Source organism: Erpetoichthys calabaricus, chromosome 9 (assembly GCF_900747795.2).
Source record: "Erpetoichthys calabaricus chromosome 9, fErpCal1.3, whole genome shotgun sequence".
Lineage (NCBI taxonomy): Eukaryota > Metazoa > Chordata > Cladistia > Polypteriformes > Polypteridae > Erpetoichthys > Erpetoichthys calabaricus.
In genome coordinates, this window is record NC_041402.2 from 96,708,653 (window position 1) to 96,734,552 (window position 25,900).

The following is a 25,900-nucleotide window of genomic DNA, read 5'->3' on the forward strand; positions in this document are numbered from 1 at the left end:
AATTTTGGGATTGGACTCATCCAACAGTTATATAATTGCAATTTTTTTTTCAGTAAGTCTAAGCAGGTGAGCTAGTTTTAAGTTTCTCAGCACTTAATGCTTGTTGAAATCCTTCAAGCATGAGAAGAACAACGTGTAATTAATTTGGGTACAGTCTTTAGCCTAGCAAAGCAGTTAAAAATTAACATGAACATGGACAAAAGTGACCAAAAGGCAGAGAGGTTGGAGAGCCAGAGAAAATGGATACGACTGGGAAAGGGTGTTCAAGGTCAGTATCTAATGGCTATCTGAATGGTTATTCTATCAATCAAAATACTTTCATATATTACACCTTACTTAGAATAGTATGGAAGAAAGATTTAAGAAGATCCTTTAGCCAAAAAATATTGTGATAAGTATCAAAGGTAGTCCTGAGTAAAGACAGTATTTAGAACCACAAAACAATATGAGAAGCCAATAAAAAAGAAAAGGTAATCAGAGGGAATAAATCATTAGTGCATTTAGAGAGGGCGCTAGATTGATAGTGGAGGGCAAAGGGGACGTATTTTAGAAAGTGTTGCTGCCAAAATACAAGAATGCCTCTATAAATTAGTGACTACTGAACAGATGAGTCTGTCAGAGGCCTTCCCTAAAAGTAGAATTGTAGAAAGTATTTTCACACTGGGAGAGAAATCCAAAGGAACAACATAGGAGCAGCACCAAAAGACAAAAAGATGTATATATTCCTTTTCTAATGATAAACATCTTTATTTTTACTTTTATCTGGCCAAGGCACTTTGTTTTTGGTCTATGTCCTAATTTCAAGTTCCATAATTGATTACTTGGATAATTTTGCTTAAGTAGCACATGCTTGGTTGGAGGGTTGAATCTTATTGTGTTTTCTTAAATATTACTTATGAGAGCTTTGAAATCACTTCAGTTTTTTTGTCCTGTGCCTCCTCACTCACTGGTGTGACGAAACCTCCACATATAGTTGATGTATTCTTTGACGCATCTTGTTGTCTAGTTATGCAAGATATCAAGCTTTTTGGGGTTCACCCCTATTTTAGGTCCTCTACACCCCAAATCTATCATTTTATGCCATTTTTTGACCATATTTTATGTAGGAAGGTACATATTTATGGTAAAGAGTAAATCAATAAGTGTCTTCAGTAAAAATTAATAGAAGGACTTGAAGTTATGCATGCCACATCAACTGACCCCAGAAGTTCAACACCCAGCTGGGTTACAAGGAGTCAAAGTTACTCCTTTTCTCAAAGCTTAAAAAAAATAGGATTGGTAATGTTTGCATGTGGAATGTTGTTTTATGCAGTGTTGAGGTTGCTGATCATGAATATGATCATATTTTGATATCTTATTCTTTACCGGTTGTCCAAGCCCTCTAACAGCCATTATCAGAAGGTTAAAAATAACAAATTTCAAACATAAACATATCGAAACTATTTCAAGGTCAGTGATTGGGAATATGATGTTTTGATTTTTGAGTCTTTACTAGAGACTTAGCCCTCTATGGACTTCTATCAGAGTGTAAAAATTGACACATTTCTATTACTATTGAGAATATTTAGACTTAAGCATTTAAATTGAAGCATGCATTTTCATTTTTCAAATATTTGATGCAGCTATTCTTTTTTACTAGGTACTTCTACCTTATGAAGTAAATAATTTGTTTCATTTGAGTACTGTGCTATTGCAATGTTCTGATTTTTGAAAATTAAACAAAAATTTTAATTGCAGTATACCAAAACAGTAACTTCACTGATGTCCTATGGGTTGCATGAGAGAATTCTGACCAGTACCCTTCAAAAGAGAATTTTGTAGGTCACTTTCTTTTATATACTATATTGCCAAAAGTATTAGGATGCCTGCCTTTAGACACACATGAACTTTAATGACATCTCACTCTTAATACATAGGCTTTAATATGGGGTTTGTCCACCCTTTGCAGCTATAACAGCTTCAACTCTTCTAGGAAGGCTTTCCACAAGGTTTATGTGTGTTTATGGGACTTTTTGTCCATTCTTTCAGCAGAGCACTTGTGAGGTCAGGCACTGATGTTGGACAAGAAGGCCTGGCTCTCAGTCTCTGCTGCAATTCATCCCAAAGGTGTCCTTTCAGGTTGAGGTCAGGGCTCTTTGCAGGCCAGTCAAGTTCCTCCACACCAAACTCGCTCATCCATTTCTTTATAGACCTTTCTTTGTGCACTGGTGCGCAGTCATGTTGGAACACGAAGGGACCATCCTCAAACTGTTCCCACAAAGTTGGGAGCATGAAATTGTCCAAAATTGCTTTGTATGCTGTGAGTTCCTTTCACTGGAACTAAGGGGCCAAGCTCAATCCCTGAAAAACAACCCCACACCATAATCTCCCCTTCACCAAACTTCACACTTGGCACAGTGAAGTTAGGCAAGTACCGTTCTCCTGGCAACCGACCCAAATCCAGACTCGTCCATCAGATTGCCTGACAGAGAAGTGCGATTCATCACTCCAGAGGACACGTCTCCACTACTCTACAGTCCAGTGGCGGTGAGCTTTACACCACTGCATCTGACACTTTGAATTGCACTTGGTGATGTAAGGCTTATGGAATCCATTCCCAGACGGGTTTATCCATTCCTGGGATTTTGGGAATCCCGCATTTCATTCCCGGGAATCCTGGGCATCTCACATGTGAACGGTTTTAGAACGACTGACACTTATTTTTAATAAAACTACTGCAATATGTTGACACAAATAAAAGACTAACCTTATCTACAAGCAGTTCTTGCTGTCATATAAGTACATGTATCTTTAGTTGTGGTAATAAGAGCATAGGAAGCACAACGTCCTCACAGGTGGCGCAGTGGTAGTGCTGCTGCTTTGCAGTAAGGAGAGTGTGGGTTCGCTTCCCGGTTCCTCCCTGTGTGGATAGCGCTTTGAGTACTGAGAAAAGCGCTATATAAATGTAATGAATTATTATTATTAACGTGTCCAGCGTGCGGTCGTCCATGCAAGAGCGCACCTTTGTGCAGAAGTACGCCAGCCGCTGAGAAAGCACGCTCTGCCTCCACTGAAGTAGGAGGCACAATCATCAGATACTGATACACTTGTTCTAAACAATGCCCGCACTTGCCATTGCGCTGAAACACTGTCATTTCAGCTTTTACTGATGCATCCAGTTTCTTGTCATCATTCTGTGATGGCAAGTTTCTTGGCACAGATAATGCGGATGCAACAGACTAACACATTGCAATTTTAAGTTGCTGTTCAAAGCTGTTGTCTGATGAAGTGCAAGCTGCAGCAATGGCGCCACCTTAATTATTTTCAACTATAACTCTGTTATTTCTTGATCGATTTTTACACTTTTACACGCTATATATGCGAGCTTGGCCATTCCCGTTTTCCCGGGAATTACAGCAGTTTCATTCCCGGGAATACAGGAATGAAAAATGTCCGGGAATCCGGGAGCCCGGGAATGAATTCCCTAGTAAGGCTTGGATGCAGCTGCTCGGCCATGGAAATCCATTCCATGAAGCTTTCTACGTACTGTTCTTGAGCTTTTGGAGGTCTGTAGCTATTGACTTTAAAGAAAGTTGGCGACTTCTGCACACTGTGTGCCTCAGCATGTGCTGTCCCTGTTCTGTGATTTTACATGGCCTACCACTTCTTGGCTGAGTTGCTGCTGTTCCTAATTGCTTCCACTTTGTTATAATACCACTAAGAGCTGACCATGGAATATTTAGTAGTGAGGAAACTTCACGAATGGACTTATTGCACAGGTGGCATCCTATCACAGTACCACACTTGAATTCACTGAGCTCCAGAGAGCGACACATTCTTTCACAAATGCTTGTAGAAACAGTCTGCATGCCTAGGTACTTCATTTTATACACCTGTGGACATGGAAGTGTTTAGAACACCTGAATTCAATGATTTGGAGGGGTGTACCGATACTTTTGGCAATATCGTGTATTTCACTTGGTTTTGATATTCCACTGACTTGTCCCATTATTTTACCATAAAAATGCAAAGTGAAAAAATATCTGCTTTTGCAACTATGTTGTATTTGGAGACATGATAATGATACTTCCATTGTTTTTAATTTTCACAAACAAATTGAGAAAAAAATTTAAACAAATTTTTCTAAAAATGAGACAACAATATAGCATTGAGCTTACTTTTGTCTGTCATGTTTCTCTTAAATTGCAAACCAGAAATATAAAACAACAAAAGGAAATGGGATGATGCAAGATTACAAGTGGTTATCTCCATTGCATCTGAACTCAGCAGTTACCAGGAATTATGAAATAAAATTCAATTAATTAATCAGTGAACATTTTTAGTACATTTCAAGGTACTGTGGCCCTACTCTGCGTAGAATTTGGCTAATGCCAGCAACAAACCAAAAGGCACCAATCCATCACAGGTCAGAATTACAGTATGTATGTGGCCACACACATATTGGATTAACTAGCTGAAGTACTCAGTGTTGCCAGGTTATATTTATACAATGTGTTAAGGTAAGAAAAAAAATATTTTATGTTTTTTAAATGTTGACTCTTTGGTCATTTTTGGCTGAAATTCAAGTGTACCATTTGCCATCTACTCTACCTCTCTGATAACTATCAATTTCTATTCTCTCACATGTTAATAATTTGTTCTTTTTTTATATTATTGGATGCCATAATTGTCATAACCCCATGCTGGGTTGGAAACACGAACACACAACTTTTTAGTATTTCCTGGTTTAGTGTGGTTTCACAAACTAATGTTTAATCCCACATTAACAAACTGGACGATATACAGTAGGAGAGGACTGGAGTTCACATTGCTGCTCTGTATTTTTACAAGAGACTCCACCAATGATGGAATTCAGTAATATTATAATGATGATTCAAAGTTGATTTTTTCAAGGTTATTTTAAAATTGCTACAAATTATGATATTGTATTGCCATCAAATCCTAAAATTGTAAGTGCCTCATCATAACATTGACTTGAATGAATGCCTGCCATCAAGAAACAGTAAATGTTACAACATCTCAGTCATTCACTTTGTACCATATTCTGAAAAATGACTTGTCAAACAGCTTCATTTGATTTTGTATGATTATAGCTTATCTCTAACATACTTAGTAACAATATGCAGATGTATGATAGTGTTGGCCATTTCAAAAATGTAAGGTTTTGTTTTGATAAACATGTAGTGTCATCAGTTCATTTCAAAGTTTTTGTCACATTTACACAGTGCAATAAAATTCCTGTCTGCAAATTTGACCAACATGGATCAGGCTGCCACTCTCTTTGCCAAGCAACCCAAATCTCAATACATTGGTTTTGTATAATATAACTTCACAAATTAAGAACAGTGTTTTCCCATCATCCCTGCACCCTCCTGCTGCCTGATGTGAATTGTACTCCTCACACTGATACTGGATTTTGGGTTGCCCTTTTCAATTACAAACCTTACTCCATAATCTCTCTCTATATAAAATTCAATGTCTGTCTGTCTGTTTGCTTTTCATGAGAGACCTGCTTAACAGATAGTTTTTTTTTTCTATAATTTGCTTGAACATTCCGGTTTTAGATAGATAGATAGATAGATAGATAGATAGATAGATAGATAGATAGATAGATAGATAGATAGATAGATAGATAGATAGATAGATAGATAGATAGATAGATAGATAGATAGATAGATAGATAGATAGATAGATAGATAGATAGATAGATAGATAGATAGATAGATAGATAGATAGATAGATACTTTATTAATCCCAAGGGGAAATTCACATACTCCAGCAGCAGTATATTGATAAAAAACAATATTAAATTAAAGAGTGATAATAATGCAGGTATAACAGACAATAACTTTGTATAATGTTAACATTTACAACCCCGAGTGGAATTGAAGAGTCGCATAGTGTGGGGGAGGAACGATCTCCTCAGTCTGTCAGTGGAGCAGGACAGTGACAGTACTCTGTCACTGAAGCTGCTCCTCTGTCTGGAGATGATACTGTTTAGTGGATGCAGTGGATTCTCCATTATTGACAGGTGCCTGCTCAGTGCCCGTCGTTCTGCCACAGATGTCAAACTGTCCAGCTCCGTGCCTACAATAGAGCCTGCCTTCCTCACCAGTTTGTCCAAGCGTGAGGCGTCCCTCTTCTTTATGCTGCCTCCCCAGCACACCACCACATAGAAGAGGGCGCTCGCCACAACCGTTTGATAGAACATCTGCAGCATCTTATTGCAGATGTTGAAAGACACCAGCCTTCTAAGGAAGTATGGTCGGCTCTGTCCTCTCTTGCACAGAGCATTAGTATTGGCAGTCCAGTCCAATTTATCATCCAGCTGCACTCCCAGGTATTTATAGGTCTGCACCATCTGGACACAGTCACCTCTGATAATCACGGGGTCCATGAGGGGCCTGGTCCTCCTAAAATCCACCACCAGCTCCTTGGTTTTGCTGGTGTTCAGTTGTAGGTGGTTTGAGTTGCACCATTTAACAAAGTCCTTGATTAGGTTCCTATACTCCTCTTCCTGCCCACTCCTGATGCAGCCCACGATAGCAGTGTAGTTAGCAAACTTTTTGACGTGGCAGGACTCCGAGTTGTATTGTAAGTCCAAAGTATATAGGCTGAACAGGACCGGAGAAAGTACAGTCCCCTGCTGCGCTCCTGTGTTGCTGACCACAATGTCAGACCTACAGTTCCCAAGACACACATACTAAGGTCTGTCTGTAAGACAGTCCACGATCTCTGCCACCAGGTATGAATCTACTCCCATCTCTGTCAGCTTGTCCCTAAGGAGCAGAGGTTGGATGGTGTTGAAGGTGCTAGAGAAGTCCAGAAACATAATTCTTACAGCACCACTGCCTCTGTCCAAGTGGGAGAGGGATCAGTGTAGCATGAACATGATGGTATCCTCTGCTCCCACCTTCTCCAGGTATGCGAACTGCAGAGGGTCGAGGGCGTGGCAGACCTGTGGCCACTCATTGGTCTTCATCACATGTGACGTTAGAGCGACAGGCCGGAAGTCATTCAGCTCACTAGGACGTGATACCTTTGGGACTGGGCAATATGTTTTCCAAAGCCTCGGGACTCTCCCCTGTTCCAATCTCAGGTTGAAGATGCACTGTAGAGGACTCCCCAGCTCCAACACACAGGCCTTCAGCAGTCGTAGCGATACTCCATCTGGACCCACTGCTTTGCTGGCACGAAGTCTCCTCAGCTCTCTGCTTACCTGGGCTGCTGTAATTGTGGGTGGAGGGAAACTCTCTCCTATGCTGGTATCAGGAGAAGGATGGGTGGAGGGTGCAGTACTCTGAGTTGAGAGTGGGTTAGGGTGGTCAAACCTGCTAAAAAAGTTATTCATCAGATTTGCTTTCTCCCTGTCTCTCTCGATGGAGGCACCCTGCTTCGAGCTGCAGCCAGTGATGATCTTCATCCCATCCCACGCTTCCTTCATGCTGTTATTCTGCAACTTTTGCTCCAGTTTTCTCCTGTACTGCTCCTTCGCCACCCTGAGCTGGACAGTTCTTTCTGAACGCGCTTGAGCTCATGCTGATCACTGCCTTTAAAAGCCCTTTCCTTCTGGGCATCAAAAGGCCCTTGATGTCACTTGTAATCCATGGCTTGTTGTTAGCATAGCAGCATACTGTTCTTACTGGAACTACAATGTCCATACAGAAGTTGATGTAGTCAGTAGTGCAGTCAACAACCTCCTCAATGTTCTCACTATATGATCCCTGCTCTGCCTCAGGGGTCCACTTCCTGAATGAGCGTATGATTGTAGTGAGCCTGAAGCAGAACCAGGTTATGATCTGCTTTCCCAAGTGCAGGCAGTGGGGTGGCGCTGTATGCGTCTTTAACGTTTGCATACAGTAGGTCAATAGTCCTATTTCCCCAGGTGTTACAATCCACATCCATATTACTAAACGAGAATGATAAACCGGATATGGACGCAGGGACCTGCCCGTGGACGCAAAAGACATAGTGCGCAGGCGCCACACAAAGCCCCCCTCCAACTAACAGAAATCGCAGGAGACATGGTGCGCAGGTGCCACACAAAGCCCCCCTCCACTAACAGAAATAAGAAATGAGGCAACGCGCCCATAGCACACACAAAAAAAAAAAAAAAAAAAAGGAGTCAGACGCAGGCGCCACACAAAGCCCATAGGACACAAAAAAGAGGAGTCAGACCCACGCCCCAGAGTGAAACGGGACAGACTACGGAGTACACACACTAATATAAATAAGAAATGAGACACAAAGCCCCCCTCCACTAACAGAAATAAGAAATGAGGCAACGCGCCCATAGCACACAAAAAAGAGGAGTCAGACGCAGGCGCCACACAAAGCCCATAGCACACAAAAAAGAGGAGTCAGACCCACGTCCCAGACTGAAACGGGACAGACTACGGAGTCCACAAAGGGTCACTCATCAAGCCCGAGATTACCGCTCAAAAACGAAAGAGCAACCGCAAGCAAACACCCGACATCATACAGAAACCCCCCAAATACAGACAAAACAACATATTTCAATCACATTATCCCCGCCCCACAGTGAAACGGTACATACTACGGAGTCCACAAAGGTTCACAAATCAAGCCCGAGATGGTACGGAAAAAGAGGAGTCACCCCCCCGGACCAGAGTAAAACGGGACAGACTACAGAGTCCACAAAGGGTCACACATCAACCCCGAGATATTACGGAAAGCGAATTGTGTTATGGAAAACGGCAGATACTACGATAGGAGCATTTGCCTACAACGCGCATCTGAAATCAACGTACACACTACACAGCATAATCCATGCACTTCTAAAAAACCGCACGCGGACACCCGACGTCATACATAAACAACAAGAAACCGGACTACACTACATATTGGAATCACATTACAGTGATGCAATATTAACAGGACAACCACAGATAACACAGGCGCAACACCTGATGGGTAATAATAAGAAGAAATGAACGCTCCGTATTAAACATACGTCATCTGAACACGTACAAACTATACAGCATAGGTGAATCTCATTACAGTGATACACTATTAACCGTACAACCACAGGAAACGCTCCCTATTAACAGTAAGTGCGATCATCCTTATTACTTACCCATATTACTAACGATAAAGAACAGACAAGTCATAAATTCACGATCACGGGTGCAAAACGATACGGCTCGAGTAACGGGACCACAAAGACGAGCCCGCATGAAAAAAAAACAATAAACGTGGGTCCCTACAACGCGCTTCTGAAACCACGGAAGAAAAACTGTCTCGGCTCCAAAAACGAAAAGCTTGACTAACACAGGTACAGAAACGAGCCCAAATGGACAAATTCAATGAACATAGACGCATACAGCGCGCATCTCAAACTGCAGAAGCGAGGCAGGCACGGGTTCAAAAGGAAAGCGCTCAAGTGACAGACATACAAAAACGGGACCGACGGGAACAGATCAATGAACGCAGACGTCTACAACACGCGTCTTATTGGAATTAATGAATGTCATTTGCAATCATTGTCATTCACTTAACTTCCCTAAAGAAACAACTGGCAATACAACTAATGAGTTTACACGTTGTTGTCAAAAGGGTCAAGTTAGACTGCCTCCTTTACATGAATATCCTGAATATCTACGGAAGCTTCTAACTAACGATGTACCTGAAAGTAAAAACTTTATGAACTGCATTAGATCCTAAAATGGTTCATTTGCTTTTGCATCTACCGGAGTAAATATCAGGCTACCAGCTGGCAATGGCCCATACTGCTTTCACGTATGTGCACCCTGAAACAAATCACGAACGCAAATTTGCAGAAATATACATCTTAGATCCAGATGACGCAATCTATCAACGAATGAACCTTCCTGAAAACAAACAATGCACGGACCTTATAATGAGAAACGTCACTAAGGTCATAAACAATCACCCATTAGCTAAGTCTATAAAAATGCTACATGAGGTTGAAAGAGAGGCCAATACAAAAGCAACCTACAGCTGCCCGGCAGGCACGGGTTCAAAACGCCAGGGGTAGGCGAGCAAAGCGAGCAGGGGGCGGAGCCCCCTTTTACTGGGAGAAGGCAGGTAATGTTTTGTCCAGTGTCACATGGTTAAAGTCACCAGTGATTAGCACAAGTGCCTCTGGGTGCTGAGTATGTAACTTAGCAACAGCAGAATGGATGATGTCACTCGCTATTTCCACGTCAAACTGAGGGGGGATGTAAACAATAACAACAATGACGTGTCCAAACTCTCTGGGCAAGTAATAGGGACGCAGACTTATGGCCAACAGTTCGATGTCCCTGCAGCAAGTGGGGATTTTGACGTTTACATGTCCAGAGTTGCACCACCTTGTATTCACATAGAGAGTGAGTCCTCCTCCTTTCTGCTTCCCGCAGGTATTTGCGTCTCTGTCCTCTCTAAAAATGCTAAACCCGGGTAGTTCCATGTTAGCATCTGGAATGTTAGTTATACTGTATTTTGCAACTTCTCTAATTGTGCTAAGCATCATAGTTCGCTTGCGGTACCGATTTATTTGCACAAATCCGAGAGACACACAGCTGGCCAAGGGGAGGAGGGCCGCTTAGCTAGCGATTGAGAGAACTTGTTAACAGATTTAGATCAGGCTTTTTTCTAGAATTTTGTGACTTCTCTCATTGCGCTAAGAATCATAGTTTGCTTGCAGGAGTGATATATTCTTCTAATCCGAGACAGAAGCTTCAGGCTGAGGGGAAGTGGAAGCGTGACGTCAGGAGTGGGTAGCTGGGCAGGGCCCTACTCACTGTCCTGTTTCACTTCTTCATGGGTGAAGCTGTGTGGGACAGCTAGTACACTATATAGTCTATATTTTAAGTTGGACCAATGACAATGCACATGCAAAATTTTTTGGAAAGTGATTCACTTATTTTTGTGTGATAGGCAAACAAACAAAAAGACAAAGAAACTATTTACAATTTTATTAATACAATTTATTAAGTTAACATGCATGACTTTGGGATGTTGGAGAATAATTGAAGTATTTGAAAGAAAACACACTGAGACACAGAGGGAAGATGCACATGGTCAGTGCAGCAATGTCATAGCTATTGACCTTTATCTGTGCTGCTATTATTGCCTGTAATATTACAAAAATGTAAAAAAAGAGTTAAATATTTGAATTGCATGCCCCATCATGTGTGTTACAAAGCAATCTAGCTGTTGCGAATGATGAGAATTTACCATAGCAGACCGAATGGATGAGCTGTAAGGAAGATCACTCATGTGTTTTAAGGAAGGGTCTCTAGGAGCACAGATGGGCAACCATAGTTCACAGGGTAACATTGTTCTGGGATTTATATATCAAATGATAAGCCACCAGGGCGGCACGGTGGCGCAGTGGTAGCGCTGCTGCCTCACAGTTAGGAGACCTGGGTTCGCTTCCCGGGTCCTCCCTGCGTGGAGTTTGCATGTTCTCCCCGTGTCTGCGTGGGTTTCCTCCGGGCGCTCCGGTTTCCTCCCACAGTCCAAAGACATGCAGGTTAGGTGGATTGGTGATTCTAAATTGGCCCTAGTGTGTGCTTGGTGTTTGTGTGTGTCCTGCGGTGGGTTGGCACCCTGCCCGGGATTGATTCCTGCCTTGTGCCCTGTGTTGGCTGGGATTGGCTCCAGCAGACCCCCGTGACCCTGTAGTTTGGATTCAGCGGGTTGGAAAATGGATGGATCGATGATAAGCCACCAGCAGATTCTGAATGCTCACAAAGTTTGGATGCTGTTTGATGTGCACAAGAATTTTTTATAATACAGTTTTCATGAAGTAATGGGCTACATGGTACATATATCACCTACCTAGTAACACCATAGAGTCATAGAGCTAGATATGCAAATGGCAGCACCCATGAACACTGTAAGTATTGTGATATATGGCCGGCCGTTCATCCCAGCCAATACCCCCAGGCCGTCAGGTGGAGCCCTCCCTGCATCATGGAGGTGCCCGAATGCCAGCAGAGAATTATGGACATTGGAGTTTTGCTTTACAGCCCTGCTGGATACCACGGGGGCCGCTAGAAGGCGCTACAGGGAGGAGCAGTGACTACTTGCCCTACGCCCTGGAAGTACGTCAGAGTCACATGGACAAGAAGAATGACGTGCTTCCGGGATGAAGACATGGACTGAAGGCTGGGAAACACTTCCGGGTCAAGGACTATAAAAGACTCTGAGAAACACCAGAGCGTTGAGCTAAGCTGGGTGGAAGGGTGGCAACACGTCTGGGAGAGTTGAGGATTGTTTATTGATTATAGTTATTGTATTGTATGAGTATTGTGGAGAGGAGGGTGCTTTGTGCACGTATTTGTCCTAATAAATTCAATTATTGGACTTTTACTGGTGTCTGGCGTTTGATCGGAGGGTTTGAGGGAGCGATAACGCCCCCTATCTGTCACAGTATAAAACAGCGAAGCCCATGCAAATGAATTTAACAAAAGGTTAATTGTGTAATCCAGAAACTTGGTCTCTGACACTGGTCATTATTTTGTTTACGCTTTTCAGTTTTGAATAATAGTACTGCTGCAGTCTAATAAATTGTGTCACTCCATTGAAAAAGAACAACAAAAGTACAACAAATGTGGGAGAAATGTCAAAGAAAGTACACAAAGGAAGATTAAAGTGGTAAGGACATGTGATGAGGAAAGACAATGAAGATGTGGGCAAAAGATTAATGGGAATGAAAGTATAAAGTAAGAGAGAGCAAGGGATGTCAAAGTGGAGGTAGATGGATAAAGTAAAAGAAGAAGATCTGAAGGAAAAAGGTCTGACTGGGCAGGAGGTGCAGGACCAAGGAATATGGGAAAAGGTGACCAAGCATATCAACCCCACATAGAATTGGGAAAAGAAAAAGCAGAAAAAGAACTCTATTGAAAAAAGAATGCCAATACAAAACCAACATTAAAAATAGAACAGGAATTCACCAGACCACACAACAGACAGATGATAACACAGAAAGCAGACACAATGTTAGTTTTTTTATTTCTCTCCCATATTCCAGACCTGTCTTCACAAAAGTTCAAAAGGATTTAAAATTTATAGACAGATTTACTATTAATAGAAATCTGAAAAAGTAAAAAGAATTGTGCTTTTTCAATTGTTTTATATCATCAATTGATTTTCACTGGCCCTTGTGTCACGTAACAGCATATCACTGGCTACCTACTGCTGCAAAGATCAACTTAAGAATTGTTTTCCTGCATAGCTCTGGCTCTGCCTTATTCCTTATAATTTTAAACTGCTCACATATGTTGGTAGGAAACAAGGGCTCCTAGAAAAACCCACACAGGCACAGCAGAAAAAAATCTGGTAATTCCAGAGGAATTTATCTGAACACATATAGCATGAAGAATATGCAAAACCCCAGACAGAGAGTGGCCATACTAGGATTTGTTCCTAGGACTCTTGAGTTGTGAGACAGCAGCACTGATCCATGTGCTATCATTCAAACCATTCCAATTTTCAGGCTTTTCTTTTATCCTGAAACAGTTCAAAAGGCAATAAAAGAACATGTTAGTGAATGTATGCTTGCTTTAGCATTGAGGTGTGTTTGGAGACTTAGTTAACGGATTTGAAACTTGGGGCACTTTAAATTTTTTAGTTATTACATCAAAGAGTCAAGCTGTCCTGTTCTTCTTCATTAAATATTTTTGTAACGGTGAGTCATATTCAAAAGAAACTGTGACAGTAGAATACAATTTACATGTGTTAGCAGACTACCTTAAATATATGCTTTTTAACAACCTGCAATAGCAAGTACTTAAAAGGAAGGCCTGTGGTTAATTGTAGTTTAGATTTCTTAAACATTACATTTTTGAAAAAAATATCTGATGGAGATTTAAAATTTCTGTTGAAATCTCATGGGAAGTCTCTGTTGGTTTCTTCAGATTATGATGGAAAGCAGGTCTGGAGCTTTGCCAATAAATTATAAAGTCAGAGAAACATTGAACTGTTGTAATGTGCAGATACTGCAGTAGTGAGGCTAGTTTTAGTGTAATGTACTGTACTGTAAATACCTGAGAACATATTTGTTCAGTTCATGCTTACAGCAACACTTACATAATTCTTTACTTCTAACATTCATTTCTAGATAAATGTCATTTTTTTGTTACCTTTTATGTTTAACTTACCTTAAACAGCAGGGGATGTGATCTGGGGTGTGTCTCCCAGCATTTCGCTAACGTTTATTGGGAATCTGTTTTGCCATCAGGAGCAGCTGTCATTTGAGTAATTGATGAAACTATACAAAATATATATGCTAAAGTGACTTCTCTCAAGGTAAATTTGAAACAGTAAATTAAACCATAATTAAAATTGCACAGAATGTTTCTCTGTTTTAAGATGGACGAGTCTGCAAAATCACCAGTGCTTTTCAATGGGGACATTTTTAAATTTCAAAAATGTGTACAGCACACAACAATATTCAACTTTCTTGCCAAATTCCTTGAAGAGTAAGCATGCCATACAAGTATCTCACCAAAATCAATCTACTAGGAGCCAAATTATTTCATTTGGACAGACAGACAGACAGATAGCACTTTGCAATAGGTGGTTTTCACATTAAATATGAATACTGTACACCTAAAATGATCGAGTGTAATTTGCTTGTCTGTCTAGTAGAATGGCATTAAAATAAAGCTAGTGTTAAATTTGTTATAACTTTAAAGAAATGAAGGACACTGGATCTAGAAACTGGATTGACTGTAAGGCCCCAAAGCTCAGAAATGCAGTAAGCCTTGAAGTCAAACTTTCTGAGTGCCTTTCTCATGCAGAGGCACGTACTTTGGTGAATGTGTGCAGAGATATCTTGCTAGTTGTGCAGCTTTAGAGAGATAAGTAGATACAACAGTTCTTCCTCCTGTTCTCCACTTGATAACTAGAAATACTCCAGTGAAAAGTAGACATGTTTAGTTAAAATCCTGCCTAGAACATGTTAAAGGAAACCCTTGTGGGATTTCAGAGGAGGAAGAGAGAATAAAGTTGGTAATGGTGAACACCAACATTATCTGGTTTGCATCCACTCCAACTCAGTGCCTCTCTGTCTTACTTTTATAACATTAGTAGCTTTCCCTGTTTTTAAAAAAGGGAGGACTTCCTACTATAAAAACAAAATTAATGAATTCATTATTTAAAGTATATACACACATACACATGAGTGTGTGTGTATCTACTTTAAATTATATATACATATACATATACATGTATATGTAGATAGGGATTGCAATTACAGAAGTACAAATGTGTGACCAGGATTTTCATTGCACATTTGAACTGAATGCCGTTATGACCATGAATCTGAATCACATAACAATTTCTTACATACTGTATATATACCATTGCACTGCAACCAGGGGAATAATAATAAAACCAAATTCAAAGTCAAAAAATAGTTCTTGTGTATCAGTTAACACAAGAAGCAGGGAAAGTTCCATTATAAACGAACAGCCTCATACAACATCAGAGAATGGAAATTAACTACGTCATAGTGGGCTAGGTCACAAGTGGTCTGTGATAAGAAAAAAGTTGTGATAGTCTAGCATACTGCACATAAAGAAACAGAAACAGAACAAGTTGGTGGCCTTGTGGAAGACAGAAAGAAAGAAAGAAAGAAAGAAAGAAAGAAAGAAAGAAAGAAAGAAAGAAAGAAAGAAAGAAAGAAAGAAAGAAAGAAAGAAAGAGAAAGAAAGAAAGCTCTCTTTTTGGGATTATACGTGAAATTTGCTGACATTGTGTAGGATGGCTGCAGAACTAAAGCTTGTGGACAATGGCACAGCAGAGCAGGTAAGAGTAGTCGTGTACCACTTTAATAACACAACTCTGGTGCTGAACCAGTATTTTATTCACATTTTTGACACCGAACCTGGTTGTAACATAAAATGTTTCAATAAGAAAAAGCAAAAATATGACTGCTAATAATGGGAGGGCAGAATTAAATTTTAAAGGCAGTACATTGCTGGTTTGAGTGAATGCTGGCCGGACTGGTCGCCGCTGCTCGCCAGTAACTAGACTATTGATTTTGCTATGACTAGTGATTTTGATGGTATTTTTTGCCATTTTTGCTGACATCTCTGCGTGGCTGTGTATGCTATGCATGCATTTAGCTTCAGCCTAACCCCCATTTCGTTTGAAACTTACCGGTTTGTTCTCTGGACGCCTGAGCTGTCTGTGGCCTCGCCTACAATGTGGACTGGTAGGATATTCGCCTGGTTAATGTTTGTTTGGAGTCTCCTGTCGCTCGTTATTCAACCTGCGACTGGCCTCCTCCAGTACCCAGCTGCTGAGCTTATTTGACTGCGTCTGCTCCAGTCTGTGCCTCTGTTGTCGGTGCTGTATTTCGACTCGTACGTCATACTTCTCCCTCGTCAGAGATACATCCATCGTGGGTCCCGCCAAAGATTCCGAATGGATGCCTCAAAAGGAATTAACTCTTTTTGGTCTGATTTTCGTCACCTTCCACATAACACAGATAGGAACGCTGACCATAGTGTGTTGGCCAGCTTAGCTCAGTCGACTAACACCATTGTCAAATGCGACAGCAACAATGTCATCTTTGGTGTACTGAACATCCGCTCACTCACGAGCAAGGGACTTCTCATGCAGGATCTCCTCATTGATCGTAAGTTTGACTTTCTCTATTTAACCAAGACTTGGCAGCAACCTCAAGACTTTTCACAACTTAATAAATGCACATCCCGGGGTTTGTTTACACTTGTCAACCCCTTTGCTCTGGCTGTGGAGGAGGTGTTGCGATAATTTATTGCGAGAAGTGGAAAGTCCTGCTGCTGCCTGCTCCTGCGGTTAGCTCTTTTGAATCAACTGTGTGTCAACTGTCTGGGCCAGTTCCTACCATCATTGCTAACGTCCTCCTAAATCAAACAATTTTTTGAACGATCTTGCTACCTTCCTTACCCATTTATCTACAATTACTCCAAATATAATTCTGCTGGGGGATTTTAATATACATCTGGACAATATCAATATCCCTCTCACTAGAGACTTTTTATCTTGCCTGGAGAGTTTTGGATACCAGCAGCACACTGATGTTCCTAACCATTGTAAAGGACATATTGTGGACCTGATCTGCTGCTCTGGTGTTGTTTCTCTCGATCTTACAGCAGATGAACTCACTAGATAGATAGATAGATAGATAGATAGATAGATAGATAGATAGATAGATAGATAGATAGATAGATAGATAGATAGATAGATAGATAGATAGATAGATAGATAGATAGATAGATAGATAGATAGATAGATAGATAGATAGATAGATAGATAGATAGATACTTAATTAATCCCAAGGGGAAATTCACATACTCCAGCAGCAGCATATTGATTAAGAAAATATTAAGTTAAAGAGTGATAACAATGCAGGTATACAGACAGTAATAACTTTGAATAATGTTAACGTTTACCCCCCCGGGTGGAATTGAAGAGTCGCATAGTGTGGGGGAGGAACGGTCTCCTCAGTCTGTCAGTGGAGCAGGAAAGTGACAGCAGTCTGTCACTGAAGCTGCTCCTCTGCCTGGAGATGATACTGTTCAGTGGATGCAGTGGATTCTCCATTATTGACAGGAGCCTGCTCAGTGCCCGTCGTTCTGCCACGGATGTCAAACTGTCCAGCTCCGTGCCTACAATAGAGCCTGCCTTCCTCACCAGTTTGTCCAGGTGTGAGGCGTCTCTCTTCTTTATGCTGCCTCCCCAGCACACCACCGTGTAGAAGAGAGCGCTCGCCACAACCGTCTGGTAGAACATCTGCAGCATCTTATTGCAGATGTTGAAGGATGCCAGCCTTCTAAGGAAGTATAGTCGGCTCTGTCCTCTCTTGCACAGAGCATCAGTATTGGCAGTCCAGTCCAATTTATCATCCAGCTGCACTCCCAGGTATTCATAGGTCTGCACCCTCTGCATACAGTCACCTCTGATGATCACGGGGTCCATGATGGGCCTGGGCTTCCTAAAATCCACCACCAGCTCCTTGGTTTTGCTGGTGTTCAGGTGTAGGTGGTTTGAGTCGCACCATTTAACAAAGTTCTTGATTAGGTTTCTATACTCCTCCTCCTCCTGCCCACTCCTGATGCAGCCCACGATAGCAGTGTCGTCAGCGAACTTTTGCACGTGGCAGGACTCCGAGTTGTATCTCATAGCCTTTCGTAACATTAAGAATATTAACTTGAATTTGCTGTCTTCTAGAATTGATTCCCAAATGGACTTTTATAATTTATCCACTCCCATAGAACTGGTCTCATATTATAACACTTGTCTTAATGGTATTCTTAATTCTCTTGCTCTGCTAAAAAACAGATCTGTTTCTTTTTCTTTTTCTGTCCCCTGGCTTACGCCTGAACTTTGGCTTCTGAAAGTTAAGGGCAGGCAACTTGAAATGTTTTTTAAAAAACCAGACTCTTTGTCCACAAAGAGATGTATAGAAATCATGTACTGTATTACAAGGATTGTATAGACCAAACCAAATCTAATTATTACACTCAGTTAATTACTTGTAATACAGGTAACACCAAGTCTTTGTTTTCTTTACTTAATAATGTTACACAACCTCCAGACTCTTTACCATCTCACCTTTACTCAACTGCTTTCTGTAATTCTCTTATGTCCTTTTTCAATGAGAAAATCCAAAGGATACATCAGCACCTTGGTCCAGATCCTCTCTGTATTCCTTCTGAACTACACTCGCCTATTCACTCTTTCTCTTCTTTCCAGCTTCCCACTTCCTCTGAAATCTCAGATCTCGTCTGCAAATCTAAGTTATCTACTTGTTATCTACTGCATACAGTTCTGGTTAAAGCCTGCCTCCCCTCTTTAGTCCCTCTCATTTCTGCCATCATTCACTCTTCTCTTACTACTGGTATTATTCCCTCATCTTTTAAAACTGCTGCTATAACCCCAATACTGAAAAAGCCTGGTGCTGATCCTACTAATTTCAATAATTTTCGCCCCATTTCTAACTTGCCCTTTATCTCCAAAATTCTTGAAAAAATAGTAGCTATCCAACTTCACACCCACTTATCTCATAATAATCTATATGAAAAGTTCCAGTCTGTTTTTCTCCTCTTCGTAGTACAGAAACGGCACTTGTTAAAATTACCAATGACCTCCTTATGGCTGCTGACTCCGGTCTAATTACTATTCTCTTCCTCCTTGATCTGAGTGCGGCCTTTGATACTATTTGTCATACCACTCTCCTTAATAGATTTTCTTTGATTGGCATTACTCACACTCCACTTGATTGGTTTAGATCCTACCTCTCAGGCCGCACTCAGTTCATACAGTTTAAAACCTTCACATCCCAACCCACTGCTGTTACTTCAGGTGTGCCCCAGGGCTCTGTCCTGGGGCCTCTTCTTTGTATTATTTACCTTCTTCCCCTTGGCAATATTTTTTGTAAATATAACATTAATTTTCACTGTTATGCTGATGACACCCAGCTCTACCTTGCTAGTAAACCCACCTCCTCTTTTCCACCTCCTTCGCTTATTGACTGCATTGCTGAAATTAAATCCCGGTTTTCTTTGAATTTTCTTAAATTAAACAGTGACAAAACTGAGGTTCTCCTCATTGGTTCAAAATCATCATTATCCAAAACCAATAATCTTTCTCTTATTATTGAAAACTCTGTTGTTTCCCCATCATTTCAGGTCAAGAGTCTGGGTGTCATCCTCGACAGTACTCAATCTTTCCAATCTCACATTATTAACATCACCCTGTCTGCTTACTTCCACCTACGTAGTATTAATTGCATTCGCCCCTCCCTCACTTCTCATACCACTGCCATTCTTGTTCATAGTCATGTCACTTCTCGGCTGGACTACTGCAATTCACTCCTCTTTGGTCTCCCTAATAAATCTCTTCATAAGCTTCAGTTAGTCCAGAATTCTGCAGCACACATCATTACTCGAACCCCATCTATTCAACATATTACTCCGGTCTTGCAGCTGCTTCATTGGCTCCCGATTAAGTTTCAAACTGATTTTAAGATTCTGCTATTAACATTTAAGGCCATTCATAACCTCACCCCTCCATATCTGTCTGACTTTCTTCATGTTGCCATTCCCTCCCATAACCTTAGATCCTCTTCCTCCACCTATCTGGCCGTCCCTCTTGCCCATCTAACCACCATGGGGAGCAGAGCATTCAGCCATTCTGCTCCCAAGCTCTGGAATTCATTACCTACCGAGCTCAGAAACATCAAATCATATTCATTCTTCAACTGTAAACTTAAAACGCATCTGTTTAAAATGGCTTTTTCTTTTTCTTTATGATTACAGTGGTTTTGTTTGGTTTTAATTTTTGGATTTTCTGATGTTTTAAGTTGTTTATAATTGTGTCTTTTATTTATTTATTTATTTATTTATTTATTGTTTGTTTGTTTGTTTGTTTGGTGCCCTTGAGTTCTCTGAAAAGCGCCTTGTATAAATAAAATGTATTATTATTATTATTATTTATTTATTTTTATTTTTTTTTTACAAAATACAATATTGCCATCAAGATCAGATTTATGCACTTTAAATTTTCCATCCATATACTGAATTTCTTATTCCATTATATGGTGACTATAGCAGCTGAACTCTATCCTGGCAGCATCAGGTTCAAGGAGGCATCCAGGCTTGGATTGCATGTCAGACCATTGAAATTCACACTCATGCACTCATCCATACAGCACACCAATGCACTTCAGAACAGCAAAATTAAACTTTGACAGAAACGAAACTTCAGAAAGACACTTAACAAATTCGTCATTGAATACAGGCTGCAAGAAAACCTTTACCCCATGAAGTAATATATCCACCAATCCATTTTCTTGAAACATTTTTTCCACCATAGTGTTGCAGAGAGGTGGAACCAATTCCAGCAGCAGCATTGTATGAAGGTCACAACCAACCCAGGACAAGATGCCAGTCTATTCCAGGGCACATATGCCCACTCCAAGCTAATTAACATGGACTACATATTTTTAGGGGGTGGTAGGAATGCAGTAAACAGAAGACATGGGAAAAATGACTAAAATATGCAAACTCCACTCTGATTCAGTCATTTTTATATTGTTCTCTTCTCAGACCACAGGTTCAGAGTTTATGCATGTACATACAAAAATTAAGTGGAAGCAGAAACCACAAAGCATATGCAAACACAGATATCTATGTAAATTAACAGTAATGTAAATTTGTAAATACTTTTATTTTTAAAAGTTAGAAAGTTGGACATTAACAACAAATAAATTAACATAATGAAGATATAAGAAGGAATATGACTAATTAGCAAAAGCAGAGAGGAAAACAAAAACTTTTAACAATGATCATCTCCTGCATGAGACACCAGGGAATCACCTCACTAGATCCTCACTAGATGCTCCAAACCAGGGTTGCACAACATCAGTCCTGGAGGGATGCAATGGCTTCATGTTTTTGTATCAACTTAGTTGCCTAATTTGAAACTAATCCTTGCTAATATCAGACCTTATTTAATTTTACGGCTTGTTAATGATTTAGCTCTACAATGTCACACCATTCTTATACTGTAGATTTTGTTCTTTCTAAGGATATCATCCTAAAACAGAGGAGTAATTTTCAGTCTCTCACTTTTTTGTTTCCATTTCCTTCCAAATATTTTATTAATCCAGATAGCTCACAATGAATAAATAAAGACAATTCAGAAAGAACTGCTGGCTGGAGCCATTAAAATGAATGAGCTGTTTAAAACTGAAATAAGCAATTAAGGGTGGGGAACTTTAACAAATGAGGCAACTTAAATGAAGTATTAAAATGTTTCTTAGGTAATAATTATTTCATCAGCAATAATTGACTCCTCTTTAAGAAATTGGGTTGGGATAAAAACCTGCAGCCACTGCGGCCCTCCAGTAGCAACATTGCTTACCCCTGCCCTAAACTACTTCATCTTGCTTCTCTTAATCCTTTTAATCTTAATCCTCCCAATTTATTAATATGATATCTTCACCTTCTCATTGAGTATGAGCCTAGCAACCCTACACAATATCAATCTTGCCACATATACTTGAAATATTATTATTTGGGCCATTACCCAGAGGCTGAGACCACTAACTTTAAACAGATTTTATTTTTTATTTTAAAAAAGTTGCTCTGCAATACACAGACCAACCAGAAGACATGGGTTTCACCTATATGCTTGAAACACTTGGAACAAGGTTTTAACGATTTACTGAAGATAGAGATGTAGATGACCAGTAAATAAAATGCTTTTTTTCAGAAGTTTCTTTACATATTGCCACCAAACTATGGTACAACTTTCACAAAACTTGTCATCTTGAGGGGGTATTCCCTCATGACCTACAAGTAGGAAGTCTCTCTATTCCAAATGACAGCCATGACCTGGGATTTGCAGAAACCATTTTTATCCTAGTCCCCATCACAATCAGCTATGAACCATCCCTATATGGGCCAGGAATCATAGTCTGAAGATGCCAAAATGACAGCAGCATCTGGAAACAGCAGAGATGCATATCTCAGGTCTGAAAGTGAATTCTGATCAAATCTATGATTCACCTTGAAAATGAAAAAAATTAAGGAAATGTCCAATTATAAAGGAGACAAGAACAAACCTTGGAAAACTCTTACATTAACTTTAAACAGATTTGACATTACACAGAAAAGTTGCTCTGCGAATACATGGACCAACCAGAAGACATAGGATTAACCTATATGCTAGAAAACACTTGGAACAAGGTTTTAACGATTCACTGACCCAACAAGACATGTGACTAATGTATAAACAACCTTCCATAGCCCTTCAAATATTAGTATAGGAACAAAGAGTTTGTCCATTGCTCTGCGTCCATGGGGAATCCTCACTGATGTTCCTCATCTTAGGTCCAACTGTTGGCTACATTTTTCATACCAGTACACTAACAAAAGCTTTCTCAGTAAGGATGTAGACTGCAATATCTCTGTAACTGGATCACAACCTATCACGCAAATCCCTAAACCTTTGATCTGACACCATAACGAGCTTATGGCTGACTGATGGAAGCACCAGGATTTGTTTCTGAGAGAAGCAGAAATGACTAGTGCTGAAAAATTAAAAATAATTAACTTCTTTTTTTCACAATCGTGTTGGGCTTCTTTTAGCAAATGTTAAATCACTCAGATTTTATTTCTGCTTTAAAATATGTGATCCTAAGAAATATTCCTGTGATTTAATACATAGGCAATTTGGTTGTACTCTTAGTTTAACTGGCAACTCTATGATGGGTCTGTGTGAGTGAATGAAAGCATTTTGGTTAATGTGCCCCATGATGATATAATGACTCATCCAAGACTGCCTCCTGTATATGCCTGAGGTTACTTTTGTATTCTTTAATCTGCCATAAAACTGTATTTAGTAAGTTAAGAAAGTCACACATGGATGGATATCTTAATGTTTATTTTCTTGAATAAATAGGTTAATTCCTATTTCTGTCCTTGGATGTTTTGGGGGCACTCATGCATATAACCACAGCCACTACAAATTTAGAGTTCCCAGTCCATCAAATCAGATGTGATGTTTGCTCTGAGGGTGTTGATGGAGAAGTATAGAGAAGGCCAGAAGGAGTTGCATTGCGTCTTTGTGGACCTGGAGAAAGCATATGGCAGGATGCCTCGAGAGGAGGTGTGGTATTGTATGAGGAAGTTGGGAGTGGCAGAGAAGTATGTAAGAGTTGTACAGGATATGTATGAGGGAAGTGTGACCGTGGTGAGGTCTGCGGTAGGAGTGACGGATGCATTCATGGTGGGGGTGGGATTACATCAGGGATCGGCTCTGAGCCCTTTCTTATTTGCAATGGTGATGGACAGGTTGACAGACAAGATTAGACAGGAGTCCCCATTGACTATGATGTTTGCTGATGACATTGTGATCTGTAGCGATAGTAGGGAGCAGGTTGAGGAGACCCAGGATAGGTGGAGATATGCTCTAGAGAGGAGAGGAATGAAGGTCAGTAGGAACAAGACTGAATACATGTGTGTAAATGAGAGAGTGGTCAGTGGAATGGTGAGGATGCAAGGAGTAGAGTTGGCAAAGGTGGATGAGTTTAAATACTTGGGATCAACAGCACAGAGTAATGGGGATTGTGGAAGAGAGGTGAAAAAGAGATTGCAGGCAGGGTGGAATGTGTGAAGAAGAGCTTCAGGAGTGATTTGTGACAGACGGGTATCAGCAAGAGTGAAAGGGAAGGTCTACAGGACGGTAGTGAGACCAGCTATGTTATATCGGTTGGAGATGGTGGCACTGACCAGAAAGCAGGAGACAGAGCTGGAGGTAGCAGAGTTAAAGATGCTAAGATTTGCATTGGGTGTGACGAGGATGGATAGGATTAGAAATGAGTACATTAGAAGGTCAGCTCAAGTTGGACGGTTGGGAGACAAAGTCAGAGAGGCAAGATTGCGCTGGTTTGGACATGTGCAGAGGAGAGATGCTGAGTATATTGGGAGAAGGATGCTAAGGAAAGAGCTGCCAGGGAAGAGGAAAAGAGGAAGGCCTAAGAGAAGGTTTATGGATGTGATGAGAGAGGACATGCAGGTGATGGGTGTAACAGAACAAGATACAGAGGACAGAAACATATGGAAGAAGATGATCCACTGTGGTAACCCCTAACGGGAGCAGCCGAAAGAAGAAGAAGTCAATCAAATCTGCACACCTTTAGGAAGGATGAAACCAGATTGCTGTAATTTGAAAAAGTTGACATGAATATGTGAAGAACATGCAAACTCCATGCAGACATAGGCTGACTATGGATTTCAACTCAGCACCTGCTAAATGTAATACAGTAAGAGTGTTACCTTATCTACCACCACACCATCCACTTCTTGAAGTTATGACATGATAGAAGGCAAAAAATAAAACAAATGTACATGTATTATTGTAACATGAATTATAAACAACTGTTCTCAGTTATATTGCATGCATATGCACAGAATTTGCTCCCATTGGGTTGACCTGTTCCAACCATATTGTTACTCTGTTAAGGGTCATGTAATCGATGAAGTTTTGGGTTGTGCATCTTTTTTGTGTTCTGGAGTTAATGAAATCCTAAAACTTTTAAATGGTTTTTAGCTGCTGTGATATTACTGAAATTGCAGACAAGGTGAAAATGGTAGATGCTGAAGTGCATTTATCTACGCTGTACTCACTCATGAACTATAAAGAAACAACCAATTGGCACTGATTGCTTTACCTAGTAAAAAAAACCAGCAATAAGATGTCTACTTTGTCACCAAAACACCACTTACCACCACCTTAAAAATAAAATTACTATTACCAGCACAACACTGTTATGATAAAAGCGTTTGCACTTTATTACACAACATTGAAATATTTAACAGTCTTAAATACTCTGCTTTTGATTCCTCCTCCATAAAACCCTATTGAACCTATTGTACAATCAGAATGGATGGTGATCCTTACAAGGCTGTAGGTTGGGTCAGTATAATGGATAGACAGTGGGAAACTGCCTTTTGATGCTTTGTCTTCACCCTAGTAAACTGTATGGCAGAATCTGGTAGAGTTCTCCCCGAGGCTGCATGGAAGTAGTTTCAATGGACACCCCTATTGGGGTCCTTGGGTGCCAAAGGAGCATGCTGCAAGAGGGTGGCTCACCTTTCATAAAGATATTCCATCTAACCCAGAAGTACTTCCTGGATGCAATCCTTTTGTATTAGAAATGCTGTCAGGTCTGCCTTGTAAAGGAAGCCAATCCTCATCTGGCAAGAGAGTTGGACTTGGGAGTCTAGAAGAACAACATTTACCTGGAGAGGAGGAGTGGGAGAGAATGAGGGAGGAAGGACATAAGGAGAAACTGTGCGTTTCTGGTTGAGTGATTATTCTGTGCACAGTGGTTTCTCAAATTAGTTTTGACCAGCTGAAAAGGTAC

General features: G+C 40.5%; 1 protein-coding gene across 2 annotated transcripts in view; it reads left to right on the plus strand.

The window, feature by feature from the left end:
- Positions 1-15,535: 15,535 nt before the first annotated feature.
- kel (Kell metallo-endopeptidase (Kell blood group)) overlaps positions 15,536-25,900 on the plus strand; it is a 55,667-nt gene continuing 45,302 nt past the window's right edge. For both annotated transcript variants that reach the window (XM_051931710.1, XM_051931711.1), the window contains exon 1: positions 15,536-15,783. In XM_051931710.1, the coding sequence (XP_051787670.1) occupies positions 15,739-15,783 (45 nt within the window). In that variant the 5' untranslated portion in view covers positions 15,536-15,738. The remainder of the gene's footprint in view (positions 15,784-25,900) is intronic.